At 42.1% G+C, this 18,404-nt stretch overlaps 1 protein-coding gene across 1 annotated transcript in view; it reads left to right on the top strand.

Moving 5' to 3' along the window:
- The window catches only part of CLHC1 (clathrin heavy chain linker domain containing 1), a 36,564-nt gene that overhangs the window by 9,362 nt on the left and 8,798 nt on the right, over window positions 1-18,404 (top strand). The window contains exons 3-8 of the mRNA XM_006880930.1: window positions 1,792-1,925; window positions 5,730-5,931; window positions 6,042-6,154; window positions 7,494-7,578; window positions 10,937-11,043; window positions 14,270-14,444. Of these exons, the coding sequence (XP_006880992.1) occupies window positions 1,792-1,925; window positions 5,730-5,931; window positions 6,042-6,154; window positions 7,494-7,578; window positions 10,937-11,043; window positions 14,270-14,444 (816 nt within the window). The remainder of the gene's footprint in view (window positions 1-1,791; window positions 1,926-5,729; window positions 5,932-6,041; window positions 6,155-7,493; window positions 7,579-10,936; window positions 11,044-14,269; window positions 14,445-18,404) is intronic.

Here is an 18,404-nt window from a genome sequence, read left to right as displayed (position 1 = left end):
TGGAGTAAAGAGTGAAATTGTCAACTATTTCATCTCACTTGCATCCACAATCAACACCCTTGGTACCAGTGGTCAAGTGGGTCAGTAGATATATTGCACTGGAATTGTCTGCTGTCAGGGACCTCTCCAGAGCACTGAGGAGCAAAGATGTCAGTGTAAAGATTCAAGTGTCTAATTGAGGTCACCGCATTTCCAGTCACTTGCTATGGATCTGAGAGCTCTACAAGAAAAAAATTTGGTAAAGCTACAGAATTTGACACATTGACCACTATGCAGTATAATGAAATAAAATATGATCCCACTTTCAGAAAGTTAAAAGTGCGTGTGTACGCGTGTGCGCACACGTTCACTGGTTGTCTGCTGGGGTTGGGAGGGAAGGAGAGATCCACTTTCTCATTAGTAAACACTTATTATTTGTGCTGATAGGAAAGACAACACTAAATATGGGTGAAATACACTCAGCTTGACCAAGGTAAATGCGAAAAGAGTTCTCGAAAGAATGAAGGAAGGGAATTCTGGTGGCCTAGTGGCAAAAAGCTGCACTGCAGTCCCGAAGGTAAGCAGTTCAAATCCACCAGATGTCCCGCTGGCGAAGGAGGGGCAATCTCCTCCTGTACCAGTCGGATCTGACTCGACGGTATACATAAAATAAATAATTTAAAAAATTTTTTATAAAAAGGAAGGAATGGGTAGGGCAAGATGAAAAGTAAGGTTGAGTGAGGATTTGCTAAGACATTATAAATGGCATTGATAAATTATTTTATAAAATGTATATAAATTTAATGAAAACCCATTTGAAAAGGAGAGGGAGAGAAAAAGTGCATCAAGAATTCTAAATCAACAAGAAAACACATCAAACAAGTGAGCCAAAGACTTGAACAAGCAATTGTAAAAAGAGGATGTCCGGACGACCAATACACACATGAAGATGAGTCCATTGTCTTACCTTGAATCCTGTAAAAATGGAAAAGGAATCTTTGCAAGTGTGAATAAATTAAGGGTCTTCTTGTTGTGTACCGTCCAGTGGGAACCGACCCTTAGCTGACCCTACGGTGGGCTTTGCCTTTGGGATTGCAGCACAGCTTTTTAGCACTAGGCCACCAGAGCTCCCTAAACTGAGGGTCTACAGGTGACAATATCCTAAATGCAATTTACAGATATGAGAGAGTGGACACAGGAGGAGGTAATGTGGCCACAGAGGCGGAGGCTGGAGTGCAGAGCGATGGGATGCTGGCAGCCCCCAGACTGCGACAGCATTGTCAGGAGCTGTTGGAGTCCCACACCTTGGTTTGAGCAGTGGTTAAGAGATTTTAGGCTTGGAGCTTTTAGAAACTCTTCTAAAAGAATGTTTTTCTGTTTCTTTAAGCTGCCGGATTTATGATAATTTGTTACAGCAGCAATAAGATCTAAAAGAATATTTTTGTTTCTTTAAGCTGCCAGATTTACAATAATTTGTTACAGCAGCAATAAGAAACTAAAAAAAAAAATTTAAATTGCAAAGGTAATTTTTTATTAAAGAGCATAGACATAATGACTGACCAAATCGCTGTAATACATTTTTAATAGGATCAAGAATGAAACTGTGACACTTTTGTGATTCTCTGAAAGAAAACTATTCTTGTGAAACTAGTTCACTTTCTTAAGTCATTTTTTTTTTTGTAAACTTCTAGGTATGCCATAAAAATATAATTAGCAAAAAAAGTGATGACTTAATATGTTTTACTTGAAATCTTAAGATTCAATAATTCAAATAGTTGGAGGAAATAGAAAAAAACCTTTCTTATTTTTCAGGATGACTATTATTGAAAATGATTCCTCAAGAATTCAAATGCAAATAAAGAAAATGAAAGAGCTTAGAGCAGAGTATGACAGAAAAGAAGTAAAATATTGTACTTTCTCCAAAGATCCTTCGAAGCCTATTCCAGGTACAGTATTTTGTTGACAGTGTTTGAGAGAGAATCATTTCGTTATATTCTATTAACAAAATTAACATATGTGTTAATATGTACATGTACAAAGTATACATAAAGCTATAAAATGTTTCAGAAATTATCTTGCACACATACAAAGGAGTGAGAAGACTTAAATGACGTAAGATTTTTAAAATAATCTTAAAAGATTCAGAGAGTTAGGGGAGCTCTGGTGGCCGAGTGGTAAAGAGCTGCAACTACAATCCCAGAGGCACACTGTTCGAATCCACCAGATGCTCTGCCGGGGAAGGAGGGACAATCTCCTCCTGTACCAGTCAGATCTGATTTGACAGTACACTTACACAAAAATAATAAAATAAAAATGAAAAAAAAAAGATTCAGAGAGTTAAATGTTGTGTGCAGAAGCGACCCACAGCTGGCCCTCCAGTGGGTTTCCAGAGGCAGTAAATTGCACAGGAGGAGATTTCCCACCCTTCTCCTGCAGAGCAGCTGGTGGATTCGAACATCATACCTTTGGGGTTGCAGCACAGCTTTTTACCACGAGGCCACCAGAGCTCCCTGGGCTATGTAAATAGTGGCATAATCATTAAAACGTGGTTTCACCAGAAACATCATCCCCTGGCAGTTTGTTAGAAATACTTACTTCCTCTTTAGCATTGATGTTATATTGTGTAAATACTAAAAGCCATGTACAGAGGGGGGAAAATATTTCCTAAGTTTTCACAAGTGCTTCTGGTTATTTTGATGCTCTCTGAAGGTTAAGAACCAATAATAATAATAATAAAAAAGAAAACATGTAGTAATTACTGTCTGGAGAATATTGTTGATTCATTTGGACTTAGCATTCACTGGTTTAACAACTTCAGAAACCAAGATACACCTGAAATTCCTCCAGGATGTTAAGAGGTTTGTGTAGTGATTGCACACAGTCAGATTGCCCGGTAAACAAGGTAACACAGACTTGTCTGTGCCCTTTGCCTCACCTGTAGTCAACATTTCACAGGTTTGTTTCCACCACATCAAAGAATTCTGCCTCTTGAGAGATCTGGAGTCTCTCCTAAGCAAGCACACAGTGCCTTCTTGCGGAACCAAAACCTCTTGTTGAATTTGAATCCCCAGCATGGCAGTTGTCAGGTGCCATGGAGTTGAGAGTGGTGAGCGAAGTCCCTGAACCCTGCCTTCTCCTCCACCTTCCTCCTCATCTCAGTAGAGCCCATTGTGAACGTCGCCAGGCAATCCCTCTGGCCCAGGATCCTCCGAGACTTTCTCTCGACTCTCCACCTTTCCAAGCATGAGGTCCTTTTCCTAGGACTTGGACGCCCCCGACAGCAACCGAGGAACAGATTGCACATTTTCCAAGGCACATCTGTTTGTTCTCTTGGCAGTCCCTGGAATATTCATTACTCTTCTACCAGTAAACAAGGTAGCTTGTAGTGAAGAACAGATTAGATAGTCCTTCCAGGATAGTACACATTCATCCTGAAGAAAAGAGAGTGTGAAGAGTAGGTGATTCTATTAAAAATATTAATAATTGTGCCCAAGAATGAGTATTTCTTTGCTTATCCAGAGACAATGTGAGTAGGTGGAAAATTTAGGAAGGTAGATTTGATCCTGACAAAAGAGGCTTTATGTCGAGGTAATAGGCAATGTTGTACTGCTGTGTGTCAGTGGGAAGTAGCGCTGTGGGACAGAGTAAGCCTGGCCTCTTTATAAAAGCATACACCTAAGTCCTCCCATAGCATCAATGGTGGATTCAAACCACTGGCCTTTTGTTTAGCAGCCAGATTCTTTAACCACTGTGCCATCAAGGCTTAGGCTACTCCATAGTTCAGAATTTCCAGAGAAATTGAATGGTCTTCTTGCATTTAGTGAAAAGAATCAGGTACACTAAAATATCTGTGGTTAGGCAGGCTAAGCTTGTAAGAACTCCTCGGATTGCTTATCTATCTATCAAAAGGGGGAAAAACTACCACAAAATAACCCACAAGTCCACTGCTACTGACTGTTCTGATTCACAGCAACCCTCTAGAGGGTTCTGGAGACAGTTAGTCATCAGAACAGGGGATTATCCGTCTCTAGTGGATTGGAACCTCTGGAGACACTTGACTTTCGAATTAGCACCACCACACTCGTCGAGCTGCTGATAAATAAGATACAGAGAAATAAATACAGAATAATTGAGAAACTGATTAAATGCTGAGAGGCTTCAGGGTAGAGGAATGGTTAAAATCAAGCAGGATTAATCCAGGGATGTGTTGGGAGAAATGTTGAGGTTTGTGGTAAGGATAAAAATTGACCCCAGGTAGAAGGCAATGTGTCTCAAGTGTAACTGTGTTTTTGAATTGAGACAAAGAGGAAATTGGAAATTTGGTAAACATTTATCTAAGTTTTATGTTGAAGAAAATTACTAGCATTACTCTGGGGTTAGTTGTGGTAGCAACGTATTTGCTCATAAGGAATTTCACACTCATTCATTGCTGTTGGGTTGGTACCCATTCATAGCTGACCCATTCATAGCTCAGTAGGTTTTCAGAGGCTTAAATCACACAGGAAGAGCAGCTGGTAGGTTTGAACCATCTGCCTTAGTGATAGCAGCACAACTCCTTACCAGAGCTACCTAGAAGGAATTTAGAGAAATGAGAAATTGTTAGAGGTTGTTGATATGATCGAGCTACAGTAACATTTAGGGATATGCAAGGCATTGGGATTTGCAAGGCATTGTTGTTATGTGAGTCAACCACAACTCGTAGGGACCCTACGTGCAATAGCTCTGAACCATGCTTTGTCCTGGGCCAGTCTCCCTGTCTCTGACACACGTTACCCCAGTTCCTGTGTCAATCCGTCTCATTTGGGATCCTCCTTGCCCGCACTGTCCCTTCACCCTTCCAAGTATGATGTCATTCTCCAAAGTCCCTGATGGCAGCATGCCCAAAGTATGTGAGATGGAGCCTCAAAATCTTTGCCTCCAAGGAACAGCTTGGCTTCACCCTTTTCAGGACAGATCTGTTAGTTCTCTTGGCAATCCAGTTCAATACTGTTTCCCCAGCACCATAATTCAAAGGCATCAATTCTTCTTCTGTCCTCCTTGGTCATTGTCCAGCTCTTTGATGCATAACAGGTAATTGCAAAGACTGTTTCCTGGATCAGGTGCACCTTAGTCTCTAGACTGACTTTGTTGCTCTTTACTTCTCTGAGGAGGTCTCTAACAGCAAATTTTCCTAGTGCAACTTTTCTTTTTATTTCCTAACTTCTGGTGCCAGGAGTGTTGGTTGCGCAAGAGGCGGTGATAGGATTTTTTTTTTTAATCTGAAGATACAGGATTTTTAGTATGTTGTCCACTGTCAAGTAGCAATTTAACCCATAGTTGACACTCCAGGGGGTTTGTTTTTTGGTTCTTTTTTTTTACAGCAGATGGGTAATGTGCCCATGTCGTAGCAAGGTTTAAGGGTGACATATGTCCTACAGAAGCATGAGCACCCCAATCATCATGGTCATGAACCAGAAAAGGATCTAGCGGCTTTTCAGAGGCAGTTTAATTTCCTGGGAGGAGATTGCCCATCTTTCTCCCTCGGAGCAGCTGGTGGATTTGAACCGTGTGCCTTTGGGATTGTAGTGGCGCTCCTTAGCAGTAGGCCAGTGAGTCTAGGTTTGAAAGGGCTGTCATTTAAGAAGGTAGACTCTGCCCGTCTATGTTTGGGAAGTTAAAACGCTTGCTCCCCTTTTCAAATGAGACTCCTGTTTGAACCGTGGGACTTGTGTCCCACAGCAGCTACCTTGATCTGCTCCCTTCCCCCCCAGGCATGACGCTCGAAGACTCCGTCAATCTGGAGGCACTCACTAAACACTTAAAACGCCTTGAGGATAAATACGCAGAAATTAAACAAACCATGGCAGTAAAATACGTGTCGGCTCACAGGAAGGAGGATTTGGATGAGGAAAAGATGACGTTATTAAAGCAGAGAGATGCAGCTGAATGTCTGAACAAAGAGCTACAGTTTCGGTATGAAAGTCATTCACATGTTTCTAGAGTTTGTATTTTCCCCCTTTCTTTCTGATACTCCGTCCCTTAATTTTGAGGCTTCTCTGTTGTTGTACTTGTTCTCTTTCTAGCCACCAAAGAATTCAGATCATTGCCTACGCCCTTGCTTCCTGGATCCAGTCAAATATGAGCAAGTCCTTTCAAGAGGTGGTGGAGCAAATTCAGAAAACCAGAGAGTTGTATGGTAATGTATTTGTGTTTTCCAATTCTTGTTGTTGTTATGCACCTTCAGGTCAGAATCCAGCTGTGAGTCGAGTAGCACTTTTTTTAAATGGAAGACTTTCCCATAAAGCGAAAGAGTGAGTCTCTCCCAGATTGAATTGAAAAGAAACATAAATATATGTCTATGCTTCTGTCCTGAGCTTCTTTCTTTAACAGCTGATGTATGTCTGGTAAAGAACCGACTTGGCGAGCCGAGGAGAGAATTTCTGACTGTGCACCTGAGAGAAAGGAGGAGAGGGCCTATGTATAATGTATTGGTGTGGTGTGCATATATTGCTTATATAACATTCAGATATTCTTATACGGGGAGCTTTCGTGACCTAGTGGCAAGAAGCTGTGTTGAAATCCTGAAGGCCTGTGGTTCGAAGCCACCAGCTGCTCGCCTCTGGAAACCCACTGAAGGTCATGGCTCGTTCTGACTCTACAGTACATAACAACATGTATTTATATGTGTGCAGGTGTGAGGATGAGATTGTTTTCTCTTCACACACATGTATGCCGTCGCATTGGTTCTAACTCCCAGTGACTTTCCATCAGGTTGTCAGAGCGACACAGCCTTCGTGTCGGCAGTGTAATTCACCACAGACTCCGTCACCAGAGGTCTCATTTCAGCTGATGGTTGTTGTGTACTGTGGAGTCAGGACCAACCCAGAACTGACCCCCCCAGTAGATTTCCAGAGGCAGTAACTCACACAAGAGGAGATTGTCATATTGTATGGTGCCACTGCTGTAGAATGAGGCTGACATCAGGGTGGGGGTAAGACTGAGAAAAACTAGATAAATTATGTATACTGCATTGAAGCCGATGAGGGAGAGAACAGTTTAAAAGTAATATATTTTAGGGCATTATGATTATCATAAGAGTTCAGAATGAGGGTTGCAGAGTGGAGTATACTCGGGGTGGGAGTTGGGGGGTGGGGTGCGAGGGGATTCTGTACCAAGGAAGGAGTTTTGCTTTTGCTTTTAAAGAAGAGCGAACTGGGGGTGAGGGTAGGGTGGGTGGGGAGAAAAGTGCAATAATGAATGAATGGAAATCCAAAATCTCTGTAAATGTTCAATGAAATTAATCATCATAATAAAAGAACATGGCTCACTCCCGGGTTTCAGCACCAAACAAAATAAAAGAACTGTTGTATTAAAAAAAAAAGAGAGAGGAGATTGTCCATCCTTCTCCTGTGGAGCAGCTGGTGGATTTGAACTCTGTACCTTTGGGTTGGCAGCACAACTCCTTACCATTACATTAGGTCACCAGAGCAATTGATAGCTGCTCTTTAATATGATGCCATTTTGGATGTTTACAGGTGACCAAGAATTTGCTGAGGAACTACTTGGAGATGATCCAAGCAAAGCAAAAGAAGCCGAAATGTTGCTCGGCTATATTGAGAGGTAAGTCAGCGCTTTGGTTTCCAGTGTTAAAATGTTAATATTGAGCGTCTCTTTGGGACTTGTAACTTTTGTTATCTTTAAAATCTGCACTAGTAGAAGAATCAGAAAAGAAAATAAAATTTCATTTTTTGGTCAGATTTAGGGAAAATTTGTGGGGATTTAGGGGGAAACACAGATTGGGAATATTTTTCAGAAGAGACAGGAGGCTTGAATTGTTAAGACAAGTTTTATTTATATTTTTAATACATTGTCTACTCTCTTTTTTTTAAAAAAATTATTATTTTTTGTGTGTGTGTACCATCAAATCAGATCTGACTGGTACAGGAGGAGATTGATTGCCCCTCCTTCTCCAGCAGAACATCTGGTGGATTTAGACTGTGTATCTCTAGGATTGCAATGCAGCTTCTTACCACTAGGCCACCAGAGCTCCCTTCATTGTCTACTCTTAACATGATGTTACAAAATATTTTTTGTATTAATTTTAATAAACATTTACAGATATTTTGGATTTCCATTCATTCATTGCCGCACTTTTCTCCCTGCCCACCCCTCCCCACCAGTTCGTTCCCCTTTCTGAAAAGAAAAAGAAAAAAAAATTCCTTCATTGGTATACAATTCCCCCATCCCTTTCCCCCCACCCCAGTACACTTCTCTATGCAACCTTAATTCTGAATTCCTGTGCTAACCATAATACCCAATCATATATTGCCCTTAATCTGTTCTTTCCCTCATCTGTTCCAGTTTTTTCTCAGTCTTACCCCAACCCTGATGTCAGACCCATTCTACAATAGTGGCACCATGCAATATTTGTCCCTTTCTGACTGAGATATTTCACTCAGCATAATGCCCTCCAGGGTCACCCATTTTGAATAATATTGCATGAGTTCCTTGTTTTTCAGTGCTGCATAGTAGTCCATCATGTGAATATACCACAGCTTCTCTATCCATTCATTTGTTGATGGGCACTTGGGTTGCTTCCACCTCTTTGCTATTGTAAACAAAGCTGTGATAAACATGGGTGTGCATTGCAAAATATTTTTGAGAATAATTCTTCTGGCTTCAGGTTATTCTGGTCAATTAAATACTTTCAGTACTTTTCCCTTCTTTTTTTTTAATTCATGGATATTGTGGTGGTTTGGGGTGTTTTTCTTGTTGTTGTTTACATTTTTTCAATTAATTCTAATGAACGTTTACAGAGACTTAGGGTTTCCAGTCATTCATTGTTGCACTTTTCTCCCTGCCCACCCCTTCCCCCCCAGTTCACTCTTCTCCTTGAAATGAAAAAGAAAAACTCAAAAAAAAAGAAAAACTCTTTCATTGTTATGCAATCCCTCCCCTCAAGTCCACTCCACTGTGCAGCCTTCATTCTGAACTCTTGTCATGACAATAATACCTAATCATATATCCCTTTTAAATAGTTCTCTCTCTCATCTGTTTCAGTGCAGTATACGTCATTCCTCCCCTCTTTCTCTGCCTTCCCTCAACCCCGACGTCAGTCCTGTTTTACAACAGTGGTCCTATGCAATATTTGTCCTTTTGTGACTGAGATATTTCACTCTGCATAATGTCCTCCAGGCTCATCCAGTTTACATAATATTGCTTGAGTTCCTGGTTTTTCAATGCTGCATAGCATTCCAGAGCTTCTCTATCCATTTGTTTGTTGATATGTACGTGGGTTGTTTCCAGCACTTTGCTGTTGTGAACAAAGCCACAATAAACATGGGTGTGCATACTTATCCTTTCTTTATTTCTATTCTGTGCTATTTTAACGACACTAAGGATTAAGCTTTTTTATATGTTATAGAAAAGAAACTCTAGGATTATGTTCTTTAAGAAGTTACTTTCTAGGCTATGAGAACAATACCTAAAGAACATTGGGTTATAGGTCTACCTATATATTAAATAGCGTTCAGTTGTGATTTGCTGATTTGCTTTCAGTATAAGTGAATGAAAATTTCCCCCCATCCAATGACTGTTACTCCCTTACACTGTAGGTTTCTTTAAGTCTGCCAATGAGGAATCTTCTTAAAGTTTTATGCGTTTTGCTTTATAGTACCTTCCTGGCTTTCTCATCTAGAGTGTGCGTGTCTTTGACTGTAAATCCCACTTGCTTTGTTGTTTGTGTCAGGTGCCATCAGGTCAACTCCACCTCCTAGTTACTCTATGAACCACAGATCTGAACCTGGCCCTGCACCGTCCTCAGCATCTCTGTCATGCTCAGTCCCGCTGTGTTAGTCCCAGCTTCAGTCGCGTTTTATTAACTGAGGTTAGGACTCACGACCTTTAGCTGTGAGAAGAGGAATGGAAGTTCATCTTAATTCTTTTTTTAAAATTTTTTAAAAATAATTTTAATGAACATTTACAGAGAATTTGGATTTCCATTCATTCATTGCTGCACTTCTCTCCCCACCCAGCCCTCTCCCCCCGCCCCCCAGTTCGCTCCTCTCTTTCAAAAGTGAAAGAAAGACTCCCTCCCTGGTACACAATCCCCCCGCACCCCTCCCACCACCCCAAGTACATTCCACTATGCAACCTTCATTGTGGACTCTTGTTTCATCTTAATTCTTATCTTTCCTTCTTATGCTAGCCTAGCATGACAGAGCACTGAGTGCCAAGAACAACTTTTTTAAAAAAAAAATTTATTATTTTGTGTGTGTGTACCATCAGAACGGATCTGACTGGTACAGGAGATTGCCCCTCCTTCTCCAAGCAGAGCAACTGGCAGATTTGAACCACATACCTTTGGGATTGCAGTGCAGCTTCTTGCCAGTGGGATTGCAGTGCAGCTTCTTGCCAGTAGGCCACTAGAGCTCCCTAAGAACAACTCTTAATCTCCACTTGGCAGCCTCTAACCTCAGATGATGAGGATGGCACAGGATAGGACAGGGTTCAGGCCTGCTATTCATGGGGTCACTATGAGTCATCCTTGACTCAGTGTCACCTAACAACAACATACCCAATGAATCTTCTAGGCTGAATCGACAAGATGAGCCTTCTTTCTCCTGATATCCCTTCTTATTTGGAAATGAAAAGAAAGAAAAAGAAATCAGATCACTGTAAATTCCCTTTCAGTTCTTTAATTTCTATCTCAATGTCTTACTTTAAGTCCTAATAAGAAATAAAGTACAAGATTATATTCAAAGCCAGCTGGCAAATGAGAATTGTATATGAGGCTACAAATAAACAATAAAAACCTGAGAATATTTGAAAAGAACTGAAGCTACATGTTAGAGGAGGAATGCTTTTTTACTGTTCTATCTTATTATGTAACTCTACTATATATTAGACATTTCTAATCAGTTTTCTTTTTCTGGGGTGCGGTTATTTTATAATGCATTACAAAATGCAATGGCTGTAGGTTCAATGAATTACTTGGACTTGGTGAATATGAAAAGGCAGCTTTGTTTGCAGCGAACAGTCCTAGACGAATCCTGCGAAACGCTAGTATAATGGAAACATTTAAAGGTAAGCCTTTCTCTATGATCTGTTTGTGTGTTGTTATTTATCTGTAGCCTCATCTAAAACTCTTGTTTGCCAGCTGGCTTTGAATCTCATCTTGTGCTTTCTTGTGGGGCATATTGTGTAATAGTTGCATTAACAAGTCTAACTTATATGTGTGTTGTCCTATCACTAACAGCATTGTTCTTCAGGATGGATGGTGAAATATTCTTTTTAAGGATGAATACAGTATCAGCCTCTTTGGTTCGTCATTCCTGGCCTGACATATCATATGATTGATTCAGAATGGCCAATACCAGTCCCTAATGCCTAGGATAGAGGTCTTTATGGGTTGCATTTCTTTTTTTGCACAGCTTTCCCTCTTCTTAGATTCATACTTGGTGCATTCTACGCTCCAGTTTTATTAAAAGATGTTAAGAGCTGTTCCTCCTCATTTTAAGTCAAGGCTCATCAGCAAATGAAAAACCTTCCTTGGGGAAAAAACTTTACTCCATTTATGTCATTTAAAGTATGGTCTACTTTGCTAGGGAGAGGAAGCCCCTCAGCCGAGTGATTGACACTGTGACCACAGCAGTGGGCTAGAGCGTGTCAGAGATTGTGGGATTGGAACAGGATAGGACAGGATTCGGGTCTGTTGTTCTTAGGGTCACCATGAGTCGTACTCGACGGCACCTAACAACAACATCAGCTTTGAGAAGGCAACTCTTCCCCCTCATATTTGGAATGCCTTCCCACCCGAGGGTCTCATCTTCTGGCACCACGTCAGACAATGTTCTACTGCTACCCAGCAGGGGTTTTGAAAGCTTTTTATTTCAGAAGCAGGTAGTCTAGACATTCTGCTGAACCCTGTCCCCCATGTGTGGATGACCCTGTGGGTGTTTGAAAAATCAACGACATAGCTTCCATTATCACAATAATATGCAGGCAAACCACCATGGTACAGCACACTGACAGACAAGTGATGGCTTAGATTCAGACTCCACAGCCACATATTTCTTTGTTATTGTTAGTTGCCATGGATTTGATTCCAACTCAGAACCTGTCTTAATTATCTAGTGCTATAGGACTGTGCTCAATGGAGAAGAGATTAAAATTGTTAACAATTTCAGCTTAGTCAGTCCCCTAGTCGAGACCCTTGGCACGAGTAGTCAGGAAATAAAAAGATGAATTGCACTGGGAAAATCTGCTGCCAGGGACTTCTCCAAAGTGCTAAAGAGAAACGTTATCAGTCTAGAGGCAAAGGTGTGTCTGATCCAGGCCGTGATCTTCACAATTACTTGATACACATCAGAAAACTGGATGATGAATAAGGATGACAGAAGAAGAATTGATGCCTTTGAGTTGTGGTGCTGGAGAAGAGTATTGAACATCCCTTCAACTGCCAAGAGAACAGACAGGTTTGTCCTGGAGAGGGTGAAACCGAGTTGCACCTTGGAGGCAAGGATTTTGAAGCTCTGTCTCACTTACTTTGGGCACTTGGCCAGGAGGGGCCAGTCCTTGGAGAAAGACATCATGCGTGGAAGGGTGGAGGGACAGTGCAAGAGAGGTTGACCCCGGATGAGATGGATTGACACAGTTACTGGGGTAATGGAGGTGACTGTGTCAGAGACAGTGAGACTGGCTCAGGACAGAGCAGGGTTCAGAGTTATTGTGCATAGGGTGTTGTGAGTTGCAGTCGGCTTGATGGTACATAACAACTGTAACAGATACCACAAGTGGAATAAACAGAAATTTATTCTCATACAGTTTAGAAGGCTAGAATTCAGATTCAGGGTTCCAGCACAGACAGATGATGCCCTGTGTCCTTCAGCACCCATAGGCCATGAATTCCTTGGAGCTCCTGATGGGTCCTGTTCTTCATGATAGCAGGATGCTTCCTCAAACGGGCCTGGTCTCCAAACAAACACTCCACTCCTGATAATTTTTTCTTGGTAATATTGGTCCCCCACTCTCGGCTTGCTTTCCCTTTTAGTTTTCTTCCCCAATGTGGGATGGATTAGCTTGAGCCTGTGCGGAGCAAGCTGGCCCTAGAGTTCTCTAAGTCTGCTTTTCTGTGCCTTGAATTCTTAGTGTCTGAGGACAGGAAACCACAGACAGGTCTTTGGAGGAAACAACTTTCCTCTCCTTTGCCTTCTATCCCACATTCCAGGGAAATTCCTGTAGGATCTGTGATTTGATTAGGGTGGTGAGGGGATTAAAGGGTATTGGATTTCACCCTTTTACAACTGTTTGGTCTATCAGAACATGGAGGATCATTGTGTAGCTTCTGCATTGTGTCATTCCACTGGTGGCCTAGTGGTAAGAAGGTATTCTGCAATCCCAAAAGCTTGCGGTTCAAATCCACAAGTTGCTCATTGAAGGATGGGCAGTCTCCTCCCATGCGATTCAATGCCTCTGAAAACCCGGTCGAGGGTCAGCTATGGGCCAGTTCCAACTCAATGGTACACACAACAACATACATGTATTTTCAGGGGACCCAATTCAGTCCATGACAGAATCCTCCTTTTATACATCAGAATGAAATACTGCCTGGCCCCGAGCTGTGGGTGGGTTGACTCGTGCTAAACCTCTGGGTCAGTCCATCTCTTGAAGGCCTGACTCTTTCATTGACCTTCCACTTTATGAAGAATGAAGTCTTTCTCCACACACTGGTCCTTCCTCATAACAGACCCAAAGTACATTAGAAATCTTACCATCGTCACTCCTGTTGAGGATTGTGGTAGCACCTCTCCAGGGCAGGCTGGTTTGTTCTCCTGGATGGCCCTGGTACATTCAGTATTCTTCAGCAACCTGAACGCATCAGTTCTTTCCTCCTCTTTATTCATTCCGTAGCTTAGACACACATCACTCTAAACTTGGCCTCCGTCTTCACAGGTGACCTTTAATAGTTATTTAAAATAATCCATAAGAAATAGTTGAAAGTGACAAACGAATCGATATTTTTAGGTTAGTAAATGTTTTAGGAAATATAAAGAGATGAAAAGGAGCTTTGGTGGCCTAGTGGCAAGAAGCTGCTCTGCAATTCTGAAGGCACATGGTTCGAGGCCACCAGCTGTTCCACGGGAGAAGGATGGGCAGTCTCCTTCCGTGCGATTCATTGCCTCTGAAAACCCGCAGAGGGTCAGCTGTGGGTCAGTTCTGACTCCATGGTACACAACAATAGCAAAGATGTGAGAAAGAGCAAATGGTGTTACTTAAAATGTTTGACTCATAGACTCTTCTTGCTTTGTAGCTATTGGAAAAATTAGAGGAAAACCTCTCCCGTTACTGTTATTTTTTGAGGCACTCTTTGGCACGAGCCAGGCTTTTAAACGCCCTGTTGATGCAGCGCTAACCCTGGAAGGCATCAAGTGCGCATTATCTGAAAGACGATTCGATCTGGTTATACACTGGGTCACCCAGCAAAGGTAAGCAGAGCTTTTCACCTTGATTCTGACGTGTAGTTAACAAAGCGAAGGAGCCCTGTTAAGTCTTAATTGCACCTGAAGCCCTAGGCTGCTAACCAAAGGGGCTGCAGTGGAGCTTCCCACGAGCCTGAAGGTGAGTGATTGCCATCTGCGGCCCTCGGCTAGGTTCAAATTGTCTTCCTGTCAAACATTCTTCTAGGTGGTACAGCACTGGTCTGTGCGTTGCTGTACAGAGGTAACTCGTGGTTGCTGTGATGCTGAAGCCTGTGACAGTGATGTGCCAATCGTGGTAATGGGTACCCATGGTGGACAGTGTTGGCTGGAGCTTCCCGACTAAATCAAGCCTGGAAGCAGGAGTGGCATCCAATTCCAAAATGGCTTGCCTCCGGAAACTCTATGTACGAACCGTGCTCAGGTTATTTGTTCATAGGGTTGCTATGAGTCGTCTACGACTCAACGGCATCAAACAACAAACAACAACAAGGTCACCATGGAAGGACAGAACCTAGTTCAGGCCAAGACGACAGTTTATTGAGGAGAAACTGCCAGGCTGGCTCTTAAGCAGAAAACCAGCCTCCATTAAAAGCTAGAAAAGGTTGGGTTTTTAAAAATTTTTTCTTTTCTTTTATTATCTTTTGTGTGTGTACCATCAAGTCAGATCTGACTGGTACAGGCAGAGATTGCCCCTTCTTCTCCAGCAGAGCATCTGGTGGATTCGAACTGCATACCTCTGGAATTGCAGTGCAGCTTCTTGCCACTAGGCCACCAGAGCTCCCTTAAAAAGGGGTTTTACGGTTCAAATCCACCAGCTGCTCTGCTAGAGAAGTAAGGGGCAATCTCCTCCTGTACCAGTCAGATCTGATTTGACAGTACACATAAAAAATAATACAATAAAAAGAAAAAAATAAAATAAAAAAAAGAAAGGTTCAAAAAATTTTAAAAAGGGGGGTTTTATATTGTATTACAAGGAACTTGGGGAAGGGGATGCCCACAGATGTGTTTTACAAGCTAGGGAAGTGGGCTGGGGTCTCAGAGAACTATTCCTGGGAAAGGAGGCAGAGCAGTTTCACATCCTTGACAGAGAGAAACGGCCACGGCTACTGCTTCCTGTGATCGGATCATGTCAGTAGCCATTCAGGGAGAGGCAGGAAAGGACTCTGCAGTCCCAATACCTATTGCTTCTTAGAAATCTCTGTTGTTATGTGCCCTCAAGTCAAAACCAACCCGTAGCTGACCCTCCATCAGGTCTTCAGATGGTGGGAATGCAGAACCATGTCAGGAGGTAGTGTATGGTCAAGAACTAGTGGTAATGAAGGAACAAGTTCAAGCTACACTGAAGGCATTGGGGGAAAAAAAGGCCCCATGAATTGATGGGATACCAGTTGACATGTTTTAACAGATACATCACTGGGCAGATACCTCCCTGCAGTCTGTGCTTAGAAATTTGGAAGACAGCTATCAGGATGATTGACTAGAAAAGATCTGTATTTGTTCCCATTTCCAAAAAAGGTGATCCAACAGAATATGGAAGTTACTGAGTAATATCACTGGTATCACGTGCACACAAAATATTGGGGATCATACAGAAACAGCCAGACTGGTACATCGACAGAGAACTGCCGGAAATTCAGGCTAGATTAGAAGAGGCTGTGGCTCAATGGATTTCATTCCTGATGCCACAAGTATCTTGGCTGAAAACAGGGAATATCAGAAGGATCTGGTTTGTTTTTGTTCTTTTTAAATTTTATTTTATTAACTTCAATGAACATTTACAGAGATTTTGGATTTCCATTCATTCATTGTTGCACTTTACTCCCTGCCCAGCCCTTCCCCCCCTACCCCCCAGTTCACTCCTCTATTTGAAAAGTAAAAGAAAAATTCTTTCTTTGGTATATAGTCCCCCTGCACCCCTCCCACTGCCCCGAGTACACTCCACTATGTAACCTTAATTCTGGACTCTTGTGATAACCATAATACCCTATCATATATTGCTTTTAAATTATTCTCTCCCTCATCTGTTTCAATGCAGTATAAATAATTTATCCAGTTTTTCTCAGTCTTAACCCAACCCTGATGTCAGTCCCATTCTACAACAGTGGCACCATGCAGTATTTGTCCTGTTGTGACTGAGATACTGAGATATTTCACTCAGCATAAAGTCCTCCAGGGTCACCCATTTTGAATACTATTGCATGAGTTCCTTGTTTTTCAATGCAGCATAGTATTCCATTGTGTGATTATACCACAGCTTCTCTATCCATTGGGTGGTTGAAGAAGGATCTGTTTTATTGACTATTTAAAGGCCTTTGACCGTGTGGGTCACAACAAATTATGGCTACCCTTGAGAAAAGGGGAATCCCAGACAAAACCCAGACCTAGACCAAGAGGCAGATTTCGAAACAGAACAAGGGGGAAAAAAACAACACCCATGGTCTAAAAGCAAGAAAGGCATGAATCAAGGGTGTAGCCTTTATAGTCAAGCTTTATGCTGAACAAGTTACTATGGAAGCTGGACTTTATGAAGAAGAATGTGACATCAGGATCAATGACAGGCTTATGAAAGCATTATGCAGATAACACATCCTTGCTTGCTGAAAGTGAAAAAAGTCCTGGAGAGCTTGTTGTACATCAGAGTCTCCAGCCTTCGATATGGATTGCATCTTATGATCAAGAAAACGAAAGTCCTCACCGCTGGGCCAGTAGGCAACATCATGATAGATGAATAGAAGGTTGCTATTGTCAGTGATTTCTTCTCCCTTGGATCCACAATCAGCACCTCTCAGTGACGTCAGTTTACAGATTAAGGTGCACCTGATTCAATCCATGATCTATTTCAACTACTTGCTATGCTTCTAAAAGTTGGACAGAGAATAAAAATGACAAGAGCAGAATCAGTGCCTGTGAGCTGCGGTGTTGGAGAAGAGTACTGGATATCCCATGAACCGCGGAAATGCAAACAGAGGCAAGGATGATGAAACTTCATCTCACATCCTTTGGGCATTCTGTGAAGGAGGGTCCAGGCCTTGGAAACAGACGTCATGCTTCCAGAGGTACAGGGTCAGCGTAAAGAGGCAGATCTTCACCAAGAGGCCGTGACACAGCCACGGGAACAGTGGGCTCCGGTCTGATGAGGACGGCTCAGGGCAGGGCCACGTGCAGATCTGTTCACAGGGTTGGTATGCGTGAGGTTCACTTGATGGCACCTACAGCAACAGCGACACAGTGTTTTGGGAGATTAGCAGTCCTTCTCCCTTGGAGTAGCCACTGTCGCTGTGTTCAGTCTGCCTACCCACCAGGCCACCGAGCTCCCTGATACAGCTCTGGTGCGTATGGAAAAGAACAGTTGTGCCACGCTCAGTTTCCATTTAGTACAGATGCTGCCACAATTCATCACTAATTAAGAGCTAAAATCAGTTCTCATCTAATCCAAATGTTAAATAACATTTAACCACCGTGTGAAGGGTTTAAAGTCCAGTTGGATGCTGAGAAGCCCAGCTAGGAGAGCCCTTGGTCCAGGTTGTAATTTTCAATCCCATCACTTTTTTTCACCTTGTTTGTTGGCTTTTTCCTTTTAAATTTTTTTTATTAATTTTAATGAAAGTTTACAGAGACTTAGGATTTCCATTCATTCATTGTTGTACTTTTCTGTCTGCCCACCCCTCCCCCTCAATTTGCTCTTCTCTTTGAAAAGTAAAAGAAAAATTCTTTCACTGTTATATAATCCCTCCCTCCAAGTCCACTCCTCTGTGCAGCCTTCGCTCTGGACTCCTGTCATGACAATAATACCCAATCACATATCCCTTTTAAACAGTCCTCTCCCTCATCTGTTTCAATGCAGTATACATTATTTGTCCCATCTTTCTCAGTCTTTCCCCAACCCCGATGTCAGTCCTGGGTTTTTTTGGTTTTTTTAAAAATTTATTTATTATTTTTGTGTGTGTACAATCAAATTGGATCTAA

The sequence above is a fragment of the Elephantulus edwardii genome, unplaced genomic scaffold (assembly GCF_000299155.1).
Source record: "Elephantulus edwardii isolate Elephantulus edwardi_28Jun2011 unplaced genomic scaffold, EleEdw1.0 scaffold00011, whole genome shotgun sequence".
In the NCBI taxonomy this organism is placed as follows: domain Eukaryota; kingdom Metazoa; phylum Chordata; class Mammalia; order Macroscelidea; family Macroscelididae; genus Elephantulus; species Elephantulus edwardii.
The sequence above is the reverse complement of the archived record's forward strand: the minus strand, read 5'-3'. Positions and strand labels throughout refer to the sequence as shown.